The 22,693-nt window shown below is 40.6% G+C and overlaps 1 protein-coding gene across 1 annotated transcript in view; it reads right to left on the bottom strand.

Moving 5' to 3' along the window:
- Nucleotides 1-22,046, bottom strand: part of ATG14 (autophagy related 14) — a 36,900-nt gene extending 14,854 nt beyond the window's left edge. Inside the window, exons 1-5 of the mRNA XM_068545124.1 lie at nt 21,826-22,046; nt 9,391-9,453; nt 7,816-7,858; nt 5,492-5,573; nt 648-885 (exon numbers count right to left, since the gene is read on the bottom strand). Coding sequence (XP_068401225.1) covers nt 648-885; nt 5,492-5,573; nt 7,816-7,858; nt 9,391-9,453; nt 21,826-22,046 — 647 coding nt within the window. The remainder of the gene's footprint in view (nt 1-647; nt 886-5,491; nt 5,574-7,815; nt 7,859-9,390; nt 9,454-21,825) is intronic.
- Between the last annotated feature and the right edge of the window lie 647 nt (nt 22,047-22,693).

Here is a 22,693-nt window from a genome sequence, read left to right as displayed (position 1 = left end):
ATTATGAGGTGAACTTGGAGGCTGGAGCTGTATCTGCTGGAACCTGTCTTTTCCTAAAGTTCCTGAGTGACTCTGATGAACAGCCAGGGGGGAACCACCCCGTCCCACGGACTCCTGAGGGTGTCTGTGCACTACAGCCAGTGAGACGACCAGTGTTTGACATGCTGGTTACCAGGAAAAGGCAGAGTCAGCATGTCCTGCCCACCAAGTAAGAGACCCCGAGGTGTTTTCTTCCATCTTAGCTCATGATTTCTCTGTGAAGTAGGCATTTATTATCCCCATCTAACAGACAAGGCACTAAGACTTCGAGGCTCAAAAACCTGCCTCACAGCATTTGACTAATGAACAGCCCAAGTGGCCCTGCAGCCACATGAGATGGTTCCTGATCAGGGATGTGAGCCTGCCCCTCATCTGGAAGCTCTGCAAGTATACAAGCCTGAGCCTCACTTCTCCGAGGGCCACCGTCCTCCACCCTGGCCACCTCCCCAACTTCCTGCAGTGTTTACAGTTTGCTGAAGCAGGTAAGATTTAAGTTACATTACCAGGAAAACCCAGAATGAGGCCCAATAAAGGTGCTGACATACTTGAAAGATACTTGATCTTTGGAACCTGTGTTTTCCTAGAGTCAAAAGACTCACTCACTGTACCTCACACCCGTCTTTACTTCCTCGATTGGAAAAATGACAGAGGTGAGCTCTAATATGTGAGACCGCCGAAGATTTGCCAGACGCTCATAATGACTTCTTAAATCAGTGTTTTTTTTTTCTACCAGGTCACCAAGTTTGCGATTGTGCCTCTGAATCTTCTCCTTTTTCTCCTGATGCCGTTGTGCTCGAGTATAAAGTTTCTGATTCTTTTCCTTGGTTTTGAGGAGGCCTTCAGAATCTAAAATAAATAAACCACATCCAACAATGAGCTCTACAAATAGCTCCTGGGTACTGCACACTACCACCGCCCCCCGCTGCCCCCAAAGCATTAAGTGTCTTCCTGCAGTCTAAACTGAAAACAAAACCTCAATAAAATTAACTACATGACGTTCACTAAGCATGGAGACCGGGAGTTTAGTTCAAGTAGGTATTACACACAGAGCAAAGGGGACCACCACTAAAACGACTCTGGGTCTCCATCTGTAATCCACATCAGTGAGCATCACTCAAGACTATCAAGTTTAAGTTTAGCACAGGAAGTACTTGACTTTCTTACAGTAAGCACTGAAGAACAGCCATGTTGGGCAGAAAAGAGATCTAAGTTTGAAAAATTCACTGGCTACCTGATTTTCCATAGAAAACTATTAAGTGTGCCTTGGGCTACATTCAGAGAGCCCAGGGATAATCTCACGGCAGGTGGTCATGCAGCAAAGAAACAGACCAAAGCCCTGAAAAGTCACAGTGGAGTGCAGCGCTCCCAGCAGGGTGCGAGCACCTCCCATACACCAGCATTTTAACCACTGGAAGGGTAACCAGAGCCTGGCCATACAACGAGAAAACAGACACTCGTCCTTCCCAACGGATGTTCTTTTTATCAAGGTCCTACAGGTTCTAGATCCCAAGACGTATTATCAAACAGATCAGGTTGTAGCTAAACTTCTCTAGTGTAGCAATAACAGGTTGTAAAATCTCAGACACCTAGGAACAACTTAGGAGGCTCAAATAAGTTTAAAACCAAGCTCATTATCTTTCCTCTTGACACATTTTAAGCTAGGTTCCCTACTTCACAATTATTTCTGACCTGTCCTAAATCAATCTCTCTCTTCTTTTATTTATTTTATTTATTTATTGTTTTTGGCTGCATTGGGTCCTCGCTGCTGCATGCAGGCTTTCTCTAGTTGTGGCGAGCGGGGGCTACTCTTCGTGCAGTGCTCGGGCTTCTCATTGCGGTGGCTTCTCTTGTTGCAGAGCACGGCACGCGGGCTTCAGTAGTTGTGGCTCGTGGGCTCTAGAGCGCAGGTTCAGTAGTTGTGGCGCACGGGCTTAGTTGCTCTGCGGCATGTGGGATCTTCCCGGACCAGGGCTCGAACCCGTGTCCCCCGTATTGGCAGGTGGATTCTTAACCACTGCACCACCAGGGAAGCCCCCCTAAATCAATCTCTTGATGGTCCATTCCATGAGCTGTCCTACAGTTCCTTCCATCTAGGTCTTTCTTTTCATTCCCACTGTCACAATCCTGGTTAACTCTCACCCAAAGTCTGCCTGTCTCTAGTTGGTTCCACTCCACACCTCCACGCCCTCTTTCACTGGCTCAGTCTTCATAAAGTACAGCCAGTGCTCAGCGGTTCTCCTCTGCCAATCAAACACAGACCAAACTCCTCAGCCTCCCAGCCACCACCAAACTGGTACACACCCCACAGTTCCCTTCTCCACACCCCTCACTCCAGTCTCGTTCAATCACTAGATACTTCAAATGAACACATTAAGCACACAGATGGATGGATGGATGCCGAACAAGTCATTCCTTACATATTTATCTCCATTCTGTTGTTCAAATCAACATCTCTCTAGGAACACTATTTTCTCCTATTCTCCTAATGTCCAAATTGCACTCATTCATCAAGGCCCCCTCCATAAACATTCCCCAGACCTCTTGCTCCCAGGAACTCTATGGTAATGTGTGTGTACCTCACCTATAGCACCTGGCTCTTAGCTGCTTACACCAGGTCCAACTGAAGCCTTGTTGTCTCCTGACTGGAATATGAGAAGCAGTTGATAAATGTGTGTGGACCGAAACCACCCTCTTCAACTGAGGACCAACGAACCTAGGTTACTTCATTGCAGGCAGAAAGTTTCTTATGTTTTCTTTCCTCCTCAGATGCGTCTCTTCACCATTCCTGACCAATATGAATGTCCTTAAGGTTAAGTCTCTGGTTCTATCACACACTTTCCAGCAAGTTCATTCATTTTCATGATCTCTACTGAGCTCTCTACAAGTGCTCAAATGCATCTGTCTAGCCATGGCCTAAGCCATACGGTGGTCAGATTTTTAAAGGACATTTTCCAATTTCATATCAGGACCCCTTGTAGGTGGCAGGAAATCATCACAGTCACCCAACTTGCACTAGTGCAGACTCAATTTAATTTACTCTTCTCTCCATGCTATCTCCCCCTGAACATTAAAACATTTGGATACTGGGGACTTCCCTGGTGGCACAGTGGTTAAGAATCTGCCTGCCAATGCAGGGGACACGGGTTCGATCCCTGGTCCAGGAATATCCCACATGCCGTGGAGCAACTAAGCCCATGTGCCACAACTACAGAGCCTGTGCTCTAGAGCCCGCGAGCCACAACTACTGAGCCCACGTGCCACAATTACTGAAGCCCGCGCGCCTAGAGCCTGTGCTCCACAACAAGAGAAGTCACTGCAATGAGAAGCCCGCACACCACAACGAAGAGTAGCCCCCGCTCACAACTAGAGAAAGCCCGCGCGCAGCAACAAAGACCCAACGCAGCCAAAAATAATAAATTAAAAAAAAAACAAAAACAAAAAACATTTGGATACTGTCTGTAATCTACTCTCGCTTTTTTGGACAAGTAACAGATCAACTCAACTCTGAAATTTCAAATACAATCAAACTTCCCTATCTATACCGTATTATTCTGTACCATGACATCTTAAATCAAAAGATTCTGGAGAAAATATTCATCAGGCTCTATAGTTTATAACTGATATTTCAACAAGATTCTGTTTATAAAAAAAAACAGACTATTTATTGAACAGCAAGCGCTTAATCTAATCCATTGACTTGAGCTCATTCATAACTTCTGGAATCCATTAACTCCCTTAAAATTGTTTGTACAATTTTGTGAGTCTGGTCTAGTGGGTGGCAACCAGCCTGTATTTATGTCCTAAAGAGCAGTGGTTCCTGAGCCTGGCAGGTCCTCATAGTAGTGCTACTACTCAAAGTATGAACTATGGATCTGGCCCATCTGCAAACTTTTACCAGACAAGAGGAGTACAGAAATATAGACTAAGTTTAGAACCTATTTTCTTTGATATGGCTATGTGACATTGCCATGACATCCAAGTGTGCAATCATTTTTCTAGTAACTAATTTTATTGTATTTTACAAAAGTATTGGTATCGGTTTACTAGAGACAGCTTAAGAACCATTGACCCCGGTCCCCATGCATGAGATTTTAATTTCCTAAGTCCAAAGTAGGTCCCAGGATTCTCTCTCTAGATCTTAAAAAAAGGTTATCAGGTGACTCCAATGTTTTGCTAGGGATGGAAATCACAGTTATAGAGTCCACTAATTTAGAACCATATCTTTATTTTCCATGGTTGTTGCTTTTGTATTTTGGGGCTAGGAGCCTATTAAAAAGAGCTGACCAAAGTTTTAAACTTGCTCATCAGAGAAGTGCACCAGGCTCAGTCAATTCAGCAATTTCAGGAGGTTCACAGATGCCTGGTGGCAAACTCCTACTGCGAACATCCAGGGAGGAGGGGAAAGAGGGTGAACCCATGGTAAGTAATGAGTCCCTACACTGCTATTGACCCAGAGCCTTTGGAGAGTGCAAGCCAAACTCGGTGGAAGAGTGGCTGGCTGTAGCTCTTCACCCAGCTACCCTGCTTCTCTAGCTTATTAATCCTGTGAAACTCCATGCAAGCACTTTATTAGGACAAGCGTTTTCAAAGACAGCTTTTACACCATTACCTACCACTATAAAATACTTGCTTCTGAAAGCAATGAGTAGACAAGAAACAGATTTACAAGGTATGATGGCGACCCAATCTAAACTTTAAACACTTATCTTCAGAAATACAAGGACTATTTCTTTCTTTTTCTTTTTTAAGTTTATTTTTTTTAATTTATTTATTTTTTGGCCACGTGGCATGTGGGATCTTAGTTCCCTGACCTGGGATTGAACCCATGCCCCCTGCATTGGAAGCGTGGAGTCTTAACCACTGGACCACCAGGGAAGTTCCAACATGGACTTTCTAAGGACACAGGATTTCTAAGAGGACTCTTAAAATTTGACAACCACCTTTCATAAAGTATGAAGTACACAGATGTAATGCAAGATTAATACAGATTAAAATATGTATAAGACTCACTGAGTCTTATATTCTGTGCTTCTGGCGTGAACTAATAATTATTACACCTGATTACCAAGACTGACTCTGAGCTTCCTGTCAGCTAAGGGAAACGGGACACATACATTCCTTAACTTCTTAAATTGAGAAATGTAGCAGTTTAAAGGTCATTACATTTGCGTGCATGTGTATATGTATATACGGACATATGTGTGTGTGTGTGTATATACACAGATATATGTTTTATATACATATATCTGAAAATATATATATATATAAATTCCTTATACAGATGTTTTACAAAGAGAAAGGCAAGCAGTAAACTTTTCCATGTTGCTCTTGCCTCCCCCCACCCCTTCTCTGTCTCCCTTCCTCTGTCTCTCTAGTTTGTTTATTAATCGCATGAAGTTCCACATGAGTCCTTCCTTTATTAGGGCTGGAGAGAGGCGGGAAAATTACTTACTTTTCTTCATTTCTTCATTTCCTTTACATATAGTTTGTTTCAGCTGTTCAATCCTCATCTTGCACGACATTATTTTCCATCTCTTAAAAAAGGTATGAAATAAATATCACAAATGTTGGTCTCTAATGACTAATATGATTATCTACTGGGGACACTACTTATTTTGAGGTGTATCTTAGAAAATGTAATGAAGAAAAGACCAGTATAATTATATTTCTTATAGCTTTTGTAACTAGTGGATTACAAAAAAGAAAAAAAATGTTACTCTGGTTCAGTGCAGAAGCTGCTAGGAAATTAAGAGAGAAAGAGAAATTCACATAGTTCTTTTATGTGTTAATAAGCACAGAGAAAAATGTTGAAGGATATTCTCTTAACCTGCCCTGTCCAATATATAGCTACAGGTCCCATGTGGTTATCTGCAAGTCAATTAGGTTATATAAAATTTAAGTTCCTACTCTCACAACCCACATGTCAGGTGGTACATGTCAACACCACAATTGGCTAATGGCTACCATATCGGGCAGTGTAGACAGAGAACATTTGCATCATCAGAGAGTTCTATGGATGCGCTGCTCTAAATTCTCAGTGCTGGTTACTGAGGAGACCACCAACTGTATTATCTCACTGATACAATAAGCAAATATTACTTGCAAAATAATAAAAACCGCAATAAAGCAGAAGTCTTTTTTTTTTAAGTGTATAACTCATGTAAGATTTCTTGAAAAGCCTCAAAAAGTTATATGAAACATGAAACTGCCTTTTTACATTACCAGGATTTAGGTACAGCTTCCCCAAAGAGAATAAAGGATAAGTAAAAATCTGCCCTACTAGTTTTAAAAAAGTACTATTTATCTATTCCATAATGCCTCCATAAACGGGGATAATTGAAAGCTTACAACAACAGTCAAATGCTTATAATGTTTCACACTTGTCTAAGTAGTCTGATGGTACAAGATACAGAGTAGATTACAGGAATGTTCAGCGGGTAAAACTCTCCCCTCTCCAGTGGGGTGAGAGAAACATCTGAGAACACATGCACGGGAACCGATGGATTCAGGAATAACTGGCAATGAGATGTCTTCACTTTTAAAAGGTATTAGTCTTTAAGAATCAATATTTAAATTTTTGATAGAAAAACTAGAAAACTTAGAACTTAGAAAAACTGGGATGAGATTCTTTATAAATAGCCTTTTATAACTTTTTTCCATACAACTTGTTTATATAACATTCAGAGCATAAGCAGAATTCACTTATATCACATCTCTTTAAGTATTATTTAAAAATTATGAAGGATGCTTATTATTATTATGAAAAAAATTAAGCATCACAAAAGAGAAGAAAGAGATTGTTAACCTGACTCCTTCCCACTCTTCAGGGTTGATCTCAATTAAAGTTTGATATGTATCTTTTCAGATATATATTTAAAACACATACACAAATGGAATCATACTTTACCCTAGCCTGCTTTTTGTTTGATTGTTTCATTAAAAAATATACCTTGGACATCATTCCATACAAGTGCATGTAGACTGACCACATTCTTTTCAACAGCTACACAGTATCATAATTATCTCATTCTGTTTGATGAGTATTTAGATTATATTTTAACTTTACTACCAATGATGCAGACAATCAGCCTCTTTATCCATAAATCTCTACATTCATGTGTATTTTCTTAGGAGGAAAATTGCCGATATACCACACGTGCGTTAAAAAAACCAACAAAGCACCACCAAATTGTCCCCCAAACAAATATGTCAATATATACTCCCACCAACAGTGAATAAAAGTATAATCAATCAAACTCCTTATTTTCATATGTTGTACTCATTTTTTCCCAGTTTATATTCATTTTGCTACGGTCTTTAACACATAGAACTTTTAAACTTTTATGTAGTGTGTCAAATGTTTTCCTTTATGGCTTATAAAGGTCTGCTCATCCCCAGATTATAAAAATACTCTCCCATATTTTCTTTTAATATTTGAGTTTATTTTTCACATTCAATCATTAACCCATCTACAAAGTAGGTGTTTACGATGAGTAATTTTTTTAAAAAGGACACCTCACTGTTCTTGTATCTCTATGTCAATACCAGACTTCATAATTATTCCTTACAGTGGTTCCATAATTAATTGCCAATACCCTGTTTTCGGTACCTGGATGAAATATCTGAGAAGCCCACACTACAAATATATTCACAGAGAACTGCCAAAAAATGATCAAAAATAAATTTAAATTCGAAATGATTTTTGAAGTTCTACCAACTTAAAAACATGTAACCTCAAGTGTAAAGAATATTATTTAAATACTTCTTATAGCTTACCAACTGATCTGTTATCCATTTTCCTTCCATAGCTTTTAACACTCTGTATGGAGAAGAGACAAAGGAAATATGCTCTTAAAATAATGAATTCGGTGAAGCTCAAAAATGCAAAATCAACAACTTTTTAAAATAAGGTCTCAGAAACAGCTGGATATACCAAAGCGGGATGTAAGCATTGAAAAATATTTTCCAGATTCCCTGCTCTCTGCAATTTTTTCTCACCTCCTTCCTTCTGCACTTTTAATACAGCTCAGAGCCTTTCTATAAACATTCACAATAAACTTCCATAACAGCCATAGCCTTTGTCCTCCATCATAATCAATAATTTCCATCAGTCATAATTAATAATAATGATAGTTACAAGAGAATTCATGGTCCAAATGCTATTGTCAGCTCCCCCCAAAACGGCACAAGCCATGGGACTTCCCTGGTGGTGCAGTTGTTGAGAATCCACCTGCCAGTGCAGGGGACACGGGTTCGAGCCCTGGTCCGGGAAGATCCCACGTGCCGTGGAGCAACTAAGCCCGTGCACCACAACTACTGAGCCTGCACTCTAGAGCCTGTGAGCCACAACTACTGAGCCCGTGTGCCGCAACTACCGAAGCCCACGCGCCTAGAGCCTGTGCTCTGCAACAAGAGAAGCCACCACAATGAGAAGCCCGTGCACCACAACGAAGAGTAGCCCCTGCTCACCACAACTAGAGAAAGCCCGTGCACAGCAACGAAGACCCAACACAGCCAAAAATAAATAAATAAATAAATTAATTAATTAATTAATTAATTAAAAAAAAAAAAAGGCATAAGCCAGCTTAGGCAGAAATTTGTTCTACGGAATGAAGTGTTCTACAGGAAAACATAAAAGTTTCCGTGACAGAGTAAGTTAAGAGAAATGACTGAGTTAAATAAATCTAAGCGGGTTTTTCTAATGCAGAGTATCTCTGAAGATTTCATCTACTCATAAATGTGTTAATCAGGTCTGGGGTGTGTATGGAGAATAGTGACTGGATCGGTTTGGGACAAAAGGTTCTACAGGACAATTCCCAAATCCAGAGGATGAGAGATTCATCGGGTGCTCATTAATACTCAGATTCCTGGGCCTCCCCCCAGATCTACTGAATCAGAATATCTGAGAACAGGATTCCAAGAATCTACACTTTTAACCAGTACTGAAGTTAATGAATTCTGATGTAGATGATCTGCAGACCACACTCTGCAAAACCCTGATACATAAGAATAAAGATAAACAGAAGCAATAATGTCCTACAAGAGCCACCACCGTTAGTCTAATATGCCTTCTGTCCTGGACCCATTTACCATATCAGGGCCAGCGGTTTGATTCATCCATCCAGTCACTGCCTGCTGTGAACCAGGCACCAGGTTTGATCCCAGTGTTTTCTAGAAACTTGATCATCTCTCCTATTTTGCTTCTCCCAGATGTACTGCTCTTCACACGGGGAGATTTGTAACCTAAATTCAATAGATTAGCAATCCACATGTATGCATACCACAGCACTGAATTAAACCATGTGGTGACTAGGCAACCTCCACAAATTAAAAAACAAAATGAAAACTCACTCTTTTTGAAATTCTTCTTGCTTGCTCTTAAGTTGGCTTAACCTTTCCTTCTTGTCTATAAACCTGTAAGAAAAAAATTCAGTGTTTTATTTAAATGTTTTTTTTTTCAGTTGAATGAGATTATGCAAATTCCTGAGAGCCAAACACTTCTGCAGACTCATCCGGAAATGTCACTGTTCTGAACATATCTTCTCAATGGCACGCTTACAGCTGCTTACCATTTGGTTATTTAAAACTAAGTTCAGGGCTTCCCTGGTGGCACAGTGGTTGAGAATCTGCCTGCCAATGCAGGGGACACGGGTTCGAGCCCTGGTCTGGGAAGATTCCACATGCCGCGGAGCAACTAGGCCTGTGAGCCACAACTACTGCCTGCGCGTCTGGAGCCTGTGCTCTGCAACAAGAGAGGCCGCAAGAGTGAGAGGCCCGCGCACCGCAATGAAGAGTGGCCCCCGCTTGCCGCAACTAGAGAAAGCCCTTGCACAGAAACGAAGACCCAACACAGCCAAAAATAAATAAATAAATTTATTTAAAACAAAAAACAAAAAAAACAAAACTAAGTTCAAATTCTCAGCTTTAAAACTCTTTCATGGGTTTATAAAATATGTCTATAGGTTTTTTCACCCCTAGGTTAAATTGTCCTCCAAAACAGGTAAATCAGAGCACTAAAATGAATCAGAATTCAAGAAAACAGAGGCTTCCATTATAAAAATAATTGTAATTATTAAGTTTAATTTAACCCTACTCTCATTTATAAATTGGTTCCTTATAATTCTTAAAGTACAATTGTTTTCTCACTAATTTTACTTCTAGTCATTACGGGCTAGCAAGTTACTTAATAAAAGTTATCAAAAGGAAAGAATATCACATTGCAGTTCATTTTTGCTGTTTGTCACTATTCTACCCTTATGCTTATTTTCTTCCTGCTACCTTATGTGGGATTAGTTTGTTTTGTTTTTTTTGCAGTTTAAGGTAGGAACTTCAATCATCAACTTTAAGCCTCTCCCTTTTTAATATAGGTATACAGAGTTATAAATTTCCCCCAGAAGTATTGCTTAAGCTAAACCCTAAACATTTTGATATCGTGTATTTTACCATTTAGGTTGACATTTCTAATCTTCCATCAAATTCCCTCTTTGACCAATGAATTATTTAGAAGTATATTGTTCAATTTCCAGATATACAGGTTTTTTGGTAACGTACTGTTATTTTTCTACTTTAAGGCTGATGTGGTCCCAGAATATTCTCTATGAGATTTTAATCTTTTGATTTGAGACTGTCTTATGGCCTCGCATATGGTGCGCCACGTCTCGGTGAAAGTTCCACGTGCGCTTGAAAAGAACGTGTTTTCTACAGCTGCTGGATACAGAGTTCTATAAACGTCAACTAGCTGAAGGTGGCTAGCAGTGATACTCAAATCTTCTAGGTCTATGCTGTTCAACACGGCAGCCATCAGGCACATGTGGCTACTGAGTACCTAAAATGACTTGTTGCTTAATAAGAATTTTAGGTTAAAAAAAAAAAAGTATGGCTAACATCATGCAACTGATTTTGAATTGAGCTAATGGTGGCTCACTACTTTCAAAGAAACAAAGGTAATGCCACATGCTACAGTAACGTGGTGTGGAGTCCAAGATTAGGCCTTTGGCTATCTCGTGAAATCATAGCCTAAATGAAAACAATTTAACAGAACCATAACAGCCCTAAAAATCTCTTCCTTAAAATAATCCAGACATAAAAGTCTCTCTAACATACTATTTCTATAATCCCACATTTGAAACATACCCAGATATCTACTTCTAAATGGAAGGGATAAAATGGTCTAATTATGACCCTACCATTTAATAGTCAGTCACTGAAAATGTACAATATATATTAAACAAGAAACCAAATCAGATAATATCACATGTGACAGAATTACATACTTACATGACTAAATTAAAATTAAATTAAAAATTCAGTTTCTCAGTTGCACTACCCACATTTCAATAGCCACATATGGCTGGGGGCTACCTTACTGGATGGCATAGATACGGAACATCACTGCACAAAGTTGTATTGGGTAGCACTGCAATGGCCAGTAAGGTGGTAACTACATGAAACAGTATTAGAAAACTCTGAAACCAGTGTGGGATGTGGACAAATTCATAGATTCATCAATTAATTTATCAGGTATTTACTATGTGCCTGCAACTTATGACAAAGCATTTTACAGAACGTTAAGAAATCTAATCTTTCATTTTTCTGCAACTGGCTGTGAACTAGACAGGTTACTTGTTATATGCTTCCATTTCCTTCTATCAAAAATGAGAAACGAATGTGGTATTTACTTCTACCTAATGTGGTGATTCATGCTCCAATAACCTGAAGGAGATGACAAGCTCACAAGACTCATCCACCTGTGTAAACAAAGGACTGACATGGAGGATAAAATCCTGCTTTTAGGGGCTATGAATCAGATCTGTTGTAAAAATGCCACTGTGCACTAAAACAAATTGGGATGATAACACTGTCCAGCTTTATATCAAGCTGGTTAGTTCTCTTGGGTTTTGTTTAAAAAACAAAACAAAACAAAACAAAACAAAACAACAAACTTAAAACAAACATACAGAGGACAGCAGGAATAACAAACAGAAGATAACAGTTCCTACTGCATCAAACACTTCATGAGTAATGTCATTCTTCATGAGGAAATGAAAATAGGTAGTGTGAACAAAGCGAAAGCAGATGGTTATCAAGGAATGTGGCTGGTCAGCGAGCCAACTGCTCACCAGCGCCTCACCCATCCTCTGCATTCTCCATCCCAGGACTCACAGAGATAGATTAGGAAAAAAAAGAAAAAAGGAAAAGGAAGGGGGGAAAGGCATTTTTTATATACTGTCTTTCAAGCTGGGTTTATCACGTAAAATGTTTTGTATCTTTTTCCACTTCAGAACATAAAGACCTATCTCATTCTTTAACAGGTACACAGAATTTCACTGAATGGACATCATATAATTTATTTACAGAAACACCTACTGATGAACACTGCCATCGCTTCCAAATTTTCACTATTAGCAGTAATGTTAGAAATGAATATCTGGGTGCATTTAGGTTTACATGGCAACTCCTGGCAGTTATCTTTAAATTTCCTCTGAATCAGTTCATATTATATTTACAACCCTACCAACCTGTTTTCTTACTCACAGCACTGCACATTTTACTCTTTGCTAACCTGACTGGCCTCCCTCTCCTCAAAGACATTTCATAATCCATTTATTTGCCTTTCTTCATTTCACAGTTAGAAATGTTTAACACCTTTTCCTATCTTATTGGCTACTTTTCTTTTGTTATCCCCCTATACCCTTTGTTCACTTTTCTATAGTTTTTTTTTTTTTTAAATTTTTGACTGCACTGGGTCTCATTGCTGTGCATGGGCTTCCTCTAACTGCGGTGAGCAGAGTCCACTCTTCAGTGCGGTGTGCGGGCTTCTCATTGCGGTGGCTTCTCTCGTTGTGGAGCACAGGCTCTAGGCACGTGGGCTTCAGTAGTTGTGGCACGTGGGCTCAGTAGTTGTGGCTCACAGGCTCTAGAGCACAGGCTCAGTAGGTGTGGCTCACGGGCCCAGTTGCTCTGCGGCATGTGGGATCTTCCCTGACCAGGGCTTGAACCCGTGTCCCCTGCATTGGCAGGTGGATTCTTAACCACTGCGCCACCAGGGAAGTCCTATAGTTTTTTTTTAAAGGGTTATTTATTAGAGAAATTAATTTCCTTTCATACATCTTGAAATTATTCTTCCTCAATCTGCTTAGTGACTACTTATGTTTCTGCTCTACCAATTTTCCAAAATTTTATGCAGATACATTTATCAATTTTGTTGTTGTTGTTCAGTGGCTCTACAGACTTCTACTGTTTTCCGAAAAGAATCCGCCAGTGAACCTATACCATGAATCAGGGCTTTTACAACATTATTTCTTTCCTTTTTTATTTATTTATTTATTTACTTATTTACTTATTTATCTATCTAAGCCGGGTCATAGTTGTGTCACGTGGGATCTTTGTTGTGGCATGCAGGATACTTTTTTTTTTTTTAGTTGCGGCATGTGGGATCTAGTTCCCTGACCAGGGACTGAACTTGGGCCCCCTGCGTTGGAAGCGTGGAGTCCTAGCCACTGACCACCAGGGAAGTCCCTACAACACTATTTCTTATATTTTCTTTCCCAATTTCAAAATGCCTTCTTTGTTATTTACCAAATTCCTCCAGACTTATATTTGCTTTTCTTCCCTACAAAAGTACTCCCTTAAGCTGACATTAAAAAGTGCCCCTGTGATAGAGACTGATGAAAACTAGGAGCAGATGGTCATAGAGAGTCTGGGTTGTGTGCCATCTCTTGTAGTCAACAGTGCTACAAGAGATGGCACACAACCCAGCTCAGGATTCAGAGGGAGCTCTCCAGCAGTCACGCCTGCCTGGGCTGCCCCTTGAGGACAGGTTAGAGGTGGCCTTGCTAAGGGAAGGAAGGCATTATAGGCAGAGGAAATTCTGCTGTTTCACAAGGTGAGAAGTTAATCTGTCCTGCCCTAGAGGACCTCAATACACCAGCGGGACAGCAGGGACAGGAGTGTGCTGCTGATAAGGATCAGTTAAGAGTGTGACCCTCATCGCTCCATGCTATCCCACGGCCACAGGTCGTCCTGGGCAACTGAGTGGATCTGGCTACAGGTGGGACTGGTCACCTAAGTCTGTCCCACGCAATCAGAAAAGCAGCACCCAGGCATGCACTCTATCAGGGATCCTACTATTAATTCTGTGCTAGATGATCATTATCATCGTCATAACATCTACAACTTACTGAGCACTTACTTAGTGTTTTTCATAAAATAACTAATCCCTCCATCTGCCTTCTCAGTCCTTTCCCTCATCCTTTGTGCGTAGGGTAATGGCAATAGAAAAGTCCAAGAAACACTATTAATGTATTTTAAGAAAGGTAAAACAAACAAACAAAAAACACAAAACTTTTGAATATGCCACTGAGGGCCTTAAAAATTAGTAAACCCTTGGAACCAGTTACGCAGTTCAAGGAAAAGATCAGAGATGAGGAAGATTTATGCCAATTGTGAAATTAGTCATAATAGCAAAAACTGGAAACAACTTTAATGTCCAAAAGGAGAATGATTATCAAACAACACCATATTGCCATGAAGGACATTAAAATATTTTTGTAGACAAAGACATTAGTATGTGTTTATAAGATGTTGGGTTAAAGAAAACGAAAAAGCAGAGCATCAAACTATATACACATGGTATGATTCCAAATGAAAAAAATATATTTACAAGCACACACATACATAGAAACAAGGCTGGAAGCAAATATAACAAAACACTAACAGTTGTGAGAATATGGGCAAAATCTGTTTCCTTCTTTACGTATTATTGTACTTTACAAGTTTTCTACAATAATCATACATACTTTTATAATCAGAAAAAAACCAGTATTCAATCAAATAAAATTTCTCAAGCTCCACCTTTGAGGACCATATCCACTATAAAAACATATACACAATCCCCTAAAAGTATCTAAAGTCCTTAGGTCTCTTGACACTGATTATATCCCTTAGGTTCCTTAAATCTAAAAGCAGAAAATGAGCATTAACAGTTTTTAGGTCAGTGGTGGAGAATTATCCCCAGCTCCAATTTGGACACAGGTTTGGTGAAAAGTTAACGATGATTCTGGCTCTAGAAATAAGGCAGAAAGGCTTCTTGGGGAAGAGAGAGCACAGATGCACCTGGAGAAGAGCACAGCAATCTCCCTTATTTAAGCAGAAATGGTTAAAGAACTGCATATTTCTTGAACTAGGATACTAACACAGCAAGAATTACTAGCCATCAAATTTTTCTCCCTTAAATTCTTTAGGCATTCAAGGTTATAATGTTTATGAACAAATGCAATATGAAAAAACACAGTCCTTATCAGAATGGTTCTTTTATCTTATGTTAGAATATTTAGGTATGAGAAAATACACAGCTGACCCTTGAACAATGCGGGTTTCAACTGAGTGGGTCCACTTATATGCAGATATTTTTCAACAGTAAATACTACAGTACTACAGGGTCGGAATTTGGTTGAATCTGTGGATGTGGAGGAACTGCGGATAAGGAGGGCTGACTATAAATTACAGGCGAATTAACCGCTGTTGTTCAAGGGTTAACTGTAGTAAAAACATATACTCCACCGGCAGGAATGAAGGTTAAGTGATTAGGAGAAAGCAGAAACAGAGCATTGTTTCGTTTTCTCCCTTGTAAAATGGGAATAGTGATTATCCTACTTGGTTACAGGGATTAAATAAGATAAATGTGAAAGCATCAGGTACAGGCACTTAGCACATAATATAGGCTAGTTTCCCTTTGCTTCATTGCAATGAGTGATTTTGTACTTAATCTTACTAATGTATTAAATTGAATATATATATATATTTATTTATTTATACATGTATTTCAGATCTGGAGGTAAACTCAAGAATTAGCATAGCCCAGCAATAAGTAAGGCACACTACTCTGAGTTTCCTCGTTCTAAAAACAGATTAATAACTCATGGTTTTGTGGTAGGGAACAAATGACATAATAAATGTGAAATTCCTTTATAAATTCTAAAAGGTACACATAATGGCAAGAGTAGCCACTGATACTGATTGAAAACAAAAGTTATATTTTCTTAGCAGATCCACATGTATTGGCGTAAATACAATTAATAAGCTGCATGGGATGGGAGTTGTGACCCTTCTTGAAAGACATAACCAAACAAAAGTCAGGTGGATAAACCCTTGTCTAAAGATGGGGAGTCGAGCTACCTATAGAGCTTTTATTCTTCTGAGTGGGGCATACAAATGTGGGCCCAGAACCAAAATCCCATGACAATATTTTTATAAGCTACAGTGACTGACAACCAAAAAGATACTGGAGGGCAGAACAGAGATGTCTAAAGGGTAGTTTTTTGGATGTTGGCTGTGTCTTCCCCTTGAAATGTTTAGTAACATCTACATTTCTTGCTTGTCCTTTATCTCACTTCTCAATTTGTTTAGCGCCCATATTTCTGTTTCTTGGTAGAACTGTAGTCATATATTCTTAAAACTCATCAGTGAAGGTAGTGCTGCATCATTCCTGATTCAGGGTACATATAAAAGCAACACTGGAACTTCCCTGGTGGTCCAGTGGGTAAGACTTCACGCTGCCAATGCAGGGGGCCTGCGTTCGATCCCTGGTCGGGGAACCTGCATGCCGCAACTAATCGTTTGCATGTCACAACTAAGAAGCCCGCATGCCGCAACTAAAAAGATCCTGCATGCCGCAACTAAGACCCAGTGCAGCCAAAATAAATTTAAAAAAAAAAAAGCACTACTACCCATATTGCTCATAAATTTTGCCTTTCTTTTTGATCCACACTTTAAAATAACTGGTTCCTAAACCAGCAGGCAGATGTTCCTGGGTATCCTCAGATTATGTTCCCTGTCTCATTCCTACACTACCATAAACTGGTAAGCAATTTTTTTCAGTTTTGAGTGGAAAGATTACTTCAACTTGTTATCTGTTGGGTAGCAGTCTTATTTTTGGTGTCAGATAAATGTATAATCCAGAAAATTATGTTCCTGATAAAAGACCTGTAATTTAAAAAAAAAAAAAATTATTTATTTATTTAATTTTTGGCTGCTTTGGGTCTTCGTTGCTGTGCATGGGGTTTCTCTAGTTGCAGCGAGCAGGGTTACTCTTTGTTGCGGTGCACAGGCTTCTCATTGCTGTGGCTTCTCTTGTTGCGGGAGCACGGGCTCTAGGCGCACGGAGGATTCAGTAACTGTGACACGCAAGCTCAGTAGTTGTGACTCGCAGGCTCTAGAGCTCAGGCTCAGTAGTTGTTCCACACGGGCTTAGCTGCTCTGCGGCATGTGGGATCTTCCCGGACCAAGGATCGAACCCGTGTCCCCTGCATTGGCAGGCGGATTCCCAACCACTGTGCCACCAGGGAAGTCCAAACCTGTAATTTTTAAATGTTCTCCAGTACAAGATCCAAAGGAGATTGTGTTGAGAGTACTGCTTAAAATCATTCCTCTTCATCTCTTAAGGAAGCACACACATCAAACGGCAGATGAAAAAGCAGAGAAGAAAGTGGGCACTGTTTTCGGACTGAGGCCAAGGTGGGAGATGAGGAAAGGATAGTGCTAGGAGGGTACCAAGGTTGTAAGGAAGTGTTCCCACTGAACAATAACAAAAAAAGTAGCGCATTCAGGTATTTTTCAATCTAACTGCCAAACTCATACTGTCCACAAAATTATGTAAAGATGCATGTTCCCTTCTTAGGAGTTAAAAGAACTAATTATTGGGAGACAGATTTGTTCTTTAATATCTAATTTTCCTTGAACTGCTAAACCATTACAAACTATGTATTCAGCTAGTCTATTAATGAAACCTGAAAAAAATACATCTACATTCACAAGAACTTTGATATGCACATCACATTCAAGATCCTTATAGGCACAGCTAATCTGGTTAATTTACTGAAAAGAATCAGAGGTTAAACAAGAGTATTTAAAATGTGCTGTAAGCTTCCATATTTTATTTCAAAGTGGTTTCCCACAGTTAGTGAGGAGCTTTTCATAAGTAAAAGGAAAAAAGAGTCTGAAAGCAAAATTTTTCATAAATACTGAAGACAACAGAATATCTCACAATCAACCTTTGGCCCAAGAAATTTAAGGCTTATTAGTAGTCAGTGTAAAGCTTTGAGAGCAGAGACCTGCCTTTCTCTTCTGTAACTGCCAGAATATTTTATGCAGATAACTGTACCCAATGAGAGCTCAGTAAAACTGACTTGACCATTAGGACGGTGGTCCTGGGTCTCGACAGATTCTCACATCCTACTAGATGCTAGGCACTGTTCTGGGAACAAAGGAAAATAAACAAGCAAACTCCTCTTCCTTAGGAATACAAGGTTCAGAACGGGGAACAATGGAAAGTGAAGTGAAGCTGTCTGTTATCCCTGAACCTTAAAATTTCTTGTTCATTTCTAAATTTTGAATGGTTCTGGTATTTATTTTTCACTTTTCTGCTTGGTCATAAAAAGAAATCCACTGTAACACATCCCTCTTCTGAAAATAATTTGTATTTCAGTTTCTCAAGTTGTCTTGCCTTTACCATTCCTTCAACAATCTGCTTATTGTGTGCTGCCCACTGCTGCTGCACTAAGCACTGGGGATCTGACTGAACAAAACCAGAATTCATGCCTGCGTGGAACTACATTCCGGATGCAGTTACTTTCCTCAAAAAAGTAACACCACTTACCATGCTCAATACCATGAAAGAACTGAGTATTGTGACAGAAATGGGGGGAGAGATGGAAGTGGGGACCTATCTTAGTGAAGGTCAGGGACGTCTCACTGAGGAAGTGACATTTAAGTTCAGACATGAAAGGAAAGGTGACAATCAGGAGGAACAATGTTCCAGGCAGAGGGAACAGCAAGGAAAAAGACCCACGGGTGGAAAAGTTTCATGTGTTTGAGGATATGAGAGAAGGCCCAACTACTGAGCTGTGAACATGAGGATACATGGCAAGCGTTTATTTTTTGAGTACTTAATACATGCTAGACATCATGCTAAGTACTTCAGTGCATGCTCTTATGTAACCACTACCAGAAACCTATGAAGTTAGATACTCCATTTTCAAAATGAAATAAGCACAGGAGAGATTAAGAAACTTCAAAATCACATAGCAAGTGGTGGAGCTTGGATTCAATTCAATACAGCTTGAATCCAAAGACCACATTTTAAACTCAACCTTACAGCCAAATTTAGAAGGTAGGCAGTAGCCAAATCACATGGGGCTTAACATGCCATAGTAAGGAGCTTGAATTTTATTTTAAATAAAGTGGAAAGCCACTGAAAAGGTTTAAGCAGAACAGTGACAGTATCTGATTTACATTTCTACTGTGGCTGCTGTGTGAAGGCCAGAGGGAGGCTAGGGAGGAGCTGTACGTGTGAAAGAAAGGAAACTAATAAGTAGCCAGGAGAGAAATGATAGTGGTCTGGACTAGAAGTAGACAGATTCAAGATCTACTCTGGAGCAGATCAAATTAGACTTGTCAATATTTTGGATACACGGAGTAAGATAAAAGGAAAAAGCTAGGATAACTCCCGGGTTTCTGGCTTTAGTGACAAATGGGTCGTGATTTATAACAATGAAGTGATTCAGAATCATATTAAGTGTGGGAAGGAAGGGTAGATTGACCCAATCATTCAACAAATCTTTATTAAGCTTCTACTATGTGAGGATACAGCAGAGTACAAAACTGTTTTGTTCTCACAGAGCTTACATCACTGGAGCAGGGGGCAGTTAGACAAATTAATATGTAAACCACAGACGGTGATAAGTGCTATGGAAAACAATAAAGCAGGTTAAGTGGGAAAGGAGGTTACTATTTTAGTTGAATAGTCCAAAGAAAGAGTTCCTCTAATGTATGAGCAGAGGCTTAAAGGAATCAAAGGAAGGAGCCCTGAAGAATTCTAGAAGAAAAGAGTCCTGGCAGTCTGAATAAGACTGCAGTGGTCCTGAAGCAGGAGTCTTCTTGGTATGTTTGAGGACTGGCAAGGAGGCCAGGATGGTACTGCAGAGTGGGTAAGGGAAAAGCAATAGGAGATCAATGGAGGAACAGACAATACAGAACTTTGGATAACGACTTTGGCTTTTTTTACTTTGGGTAAAACAGGAAACCCCTGGAAGATGTGAACAGAGGAATGGAGGAGTGGTGTTACTCTGGCTGCAATATGGGAATCACACTATAAAGGAGAAAGGGTGGAAGCAGGAACTCAAGAGGCAATAATCCTCTGGTGGACCAAACCAGGAGGCAGTGAAAGGGTTGGATTTAGGATCGGTTTTGAAGGGTGGATGGGATTTGTTGATGGGATTATATATGGTGGCATTAAGAGAGGGGTCAAGGAACACTGGAAGGTTTTTTTGGCCTGTGCCAGAGAATGAGCTTACCATTTACTGGGCTGGAATGAGCATGAGAGGAACAGATTTGTGATGGATAATCATGAATTCAGTATGCCATATTAAGATGGAGATTCTCACTACAAATTTAAATACAGACAGAGTATGCAGCTGTTTTCTTGATTTCACAAAGGCCTGGGTTGGAGATACAAGTCTGGCAGTCTTCAGCATATAGATGATATTTAAATTATGGGAATGAATCTAAGAAAAAGTATATATAGAAAAGGGTCCAGAACTGAACCTATGATAAACTCCATCAGTTAGACATTTCTACCTCATACCTAGTATTCTTATAATAAAACTATGTTAATTTTTAAAGCTATTATTTATTACATCAGCAGTTTCTAAAGTCATCAAGTACATCAATGAGACACAGTGATGAACTAAAAGACTGAATCATACAAATCTCCTCAAAAGAAAAAGAAATGAACTCCATTCGTGATGCGAGGACTGTCAGCAACTCAAAAAACACTTCCAAATACAGCCGTTATATAATCCAGTGGTTAAGTGCATGGCATTTGGGTTCAGGCTGCCTGGAATTTAATTCTGGTCCCCACACTTATTATCTGTGTGACCCAGGGCAAGGTACTGTGCAGTTTCCTTAGCAGTAAGTTACAGAAAATAACTTACCGGGTTCTTGTAAATGAATTAATACCTGAACTTTTGCACTGAAAAAATTAGCTGGCTTACTATCATTGACACTAAGTTATTGAAACAGAAGTTGAGCCTGAGAGACCTTGCAGCTAATCACACTAATTTTTCAATCATCTTAACCAAGGACTTGTAGGTCTCTGTTTAAATTTCAAAACAAGGCCAAAACGCGTTCTTGAATTCTCTTAACTAAGAGCTTGCAGGTCCCAGTCTGGATTTTAAAACAAAGCCAAAACACATACCCAAACTCCTTAGCATCTAAAACAATCTTTGGAAAAGGGAGGAACTAGCTAGCCTAGTTCACACATTAGAGTAAGCATGTCTGATAAGATCCATCTGTGACACAGGCTACCAGGGCCCGAATCCCTCTTAACCAGTTGTTTTATTCTCTTCTAGAGAATGAACGTGCTTTCGAAAACAAAGGTTAAACCCAGCATTTGAATGGGAGTGGAACAAAGTACCGAAAATCCAACTCTGTGGCAGTAATAGAAGACCTCTCCACAGCCACCATCTATCCCTTTTCCCTAGTACCCAAGAGCACCGTGAGGTCAGACTCCTCTCGAGTGGGTTAGGGGGAAACGGCGACCTTCTCTCTTCTGGCCTCCATCCCCGACTCTTTCCCCTGGGAGCAAAGCGCCGGCGCAAAGCAGTTACCCTCCTTACCTCCCCCTCCTCTCGCTGGGCTCCGGGGCCCAAACTCAGGCCCCAGGCTCCAGCCTCCGAGCCGGTGGAGACACCCGGGTTAGAAACTATAGGGCCGTGGCGGCTGCCTTACCTTTCACGGTCGCGGCCGTCGAAGTAGACGAAATCGCCGCTCTGGACGCACTTAGCGCAGGTCAGCCGCCGGCGGGTGGTGTTGCACAGTGGGCACCGCTCAACTGCCACGTACAGCCCCTCCGCGTCGTCCACGGAGTCTACCAGGTCCCGGGCGACGGGCTGGGGCCCGCAGCCAGGAGCCTCCGGCGCCCGGGATCCCTTCCCACTGGGAGACGCCATGATGGCCTGAGAGCAGAGCCAGTCACGTGGGATTTTGTTTTCAACCTGGTGCATCCTGGGCGAGGAGGAGGGGCCTGGGAGGGGCCTGGGGAGGGGCCGGAAGCGCGGCGGGAGTCCCGCGAGACCCTCGCCCGGCCTCGCCCACCCCTCGGCCGCCGAGGGCCGAAGGGGCAATGGGTTTTTCTGACTGCTCGGGGGCGGCCGTTTCCGAAGTAGGAATTATGTTTAGAGGAGCAAGTCAGCCCAACAGAATGTCATCTGAGGCTCAATCACGCCCAGGCTACACGTTAACGCCTCCAGCTTGTGCAAGAAATAGTAATACGATGCCCTAAGGATTCTGGGAAAACAGACTGGGAACACAATGAGGGAATTTCGGTCATTCGCTCTGGATGCTTTTAAATTTGGCTAAAACTACCGCAGAGTTGGGTGAGGGAACTGGGTCTTGGAACGAGGTTGAATTTTGGCCCACCCGCCTTCTTAATAGCTGTGTAATTCGGGGCAAATTCCTCACCTCTCTCTGCCTGTGTTCTTAACTGTTAAATGGAGAGAATTTCAGTACCCACCTAAGGATTAATAAGTAAATCCGTTTAATAGTAATCTGATAAGTACTTTACCAATAATAGCTAACCAATGGAAACAACTGTACT

This window comes from Eschrichtius robustus, chromosome 1 (assembly GCF_028021215.1).
Source record: "Eschrichtius robustus isolate mEscRob2 chromosome 1, mEscRob2.pri, whole genome shotgun sequence".
Lineage (NCBI taxonomy): Eukaryota > Metazoa > Chordata > Mammalia > Artiodactyla > Eschrichtiidae > Eschrichtius > Eschrichtius robustus.
This window is presented reverse-complemented; position numbering and strand designations above follow the sequence as displayed.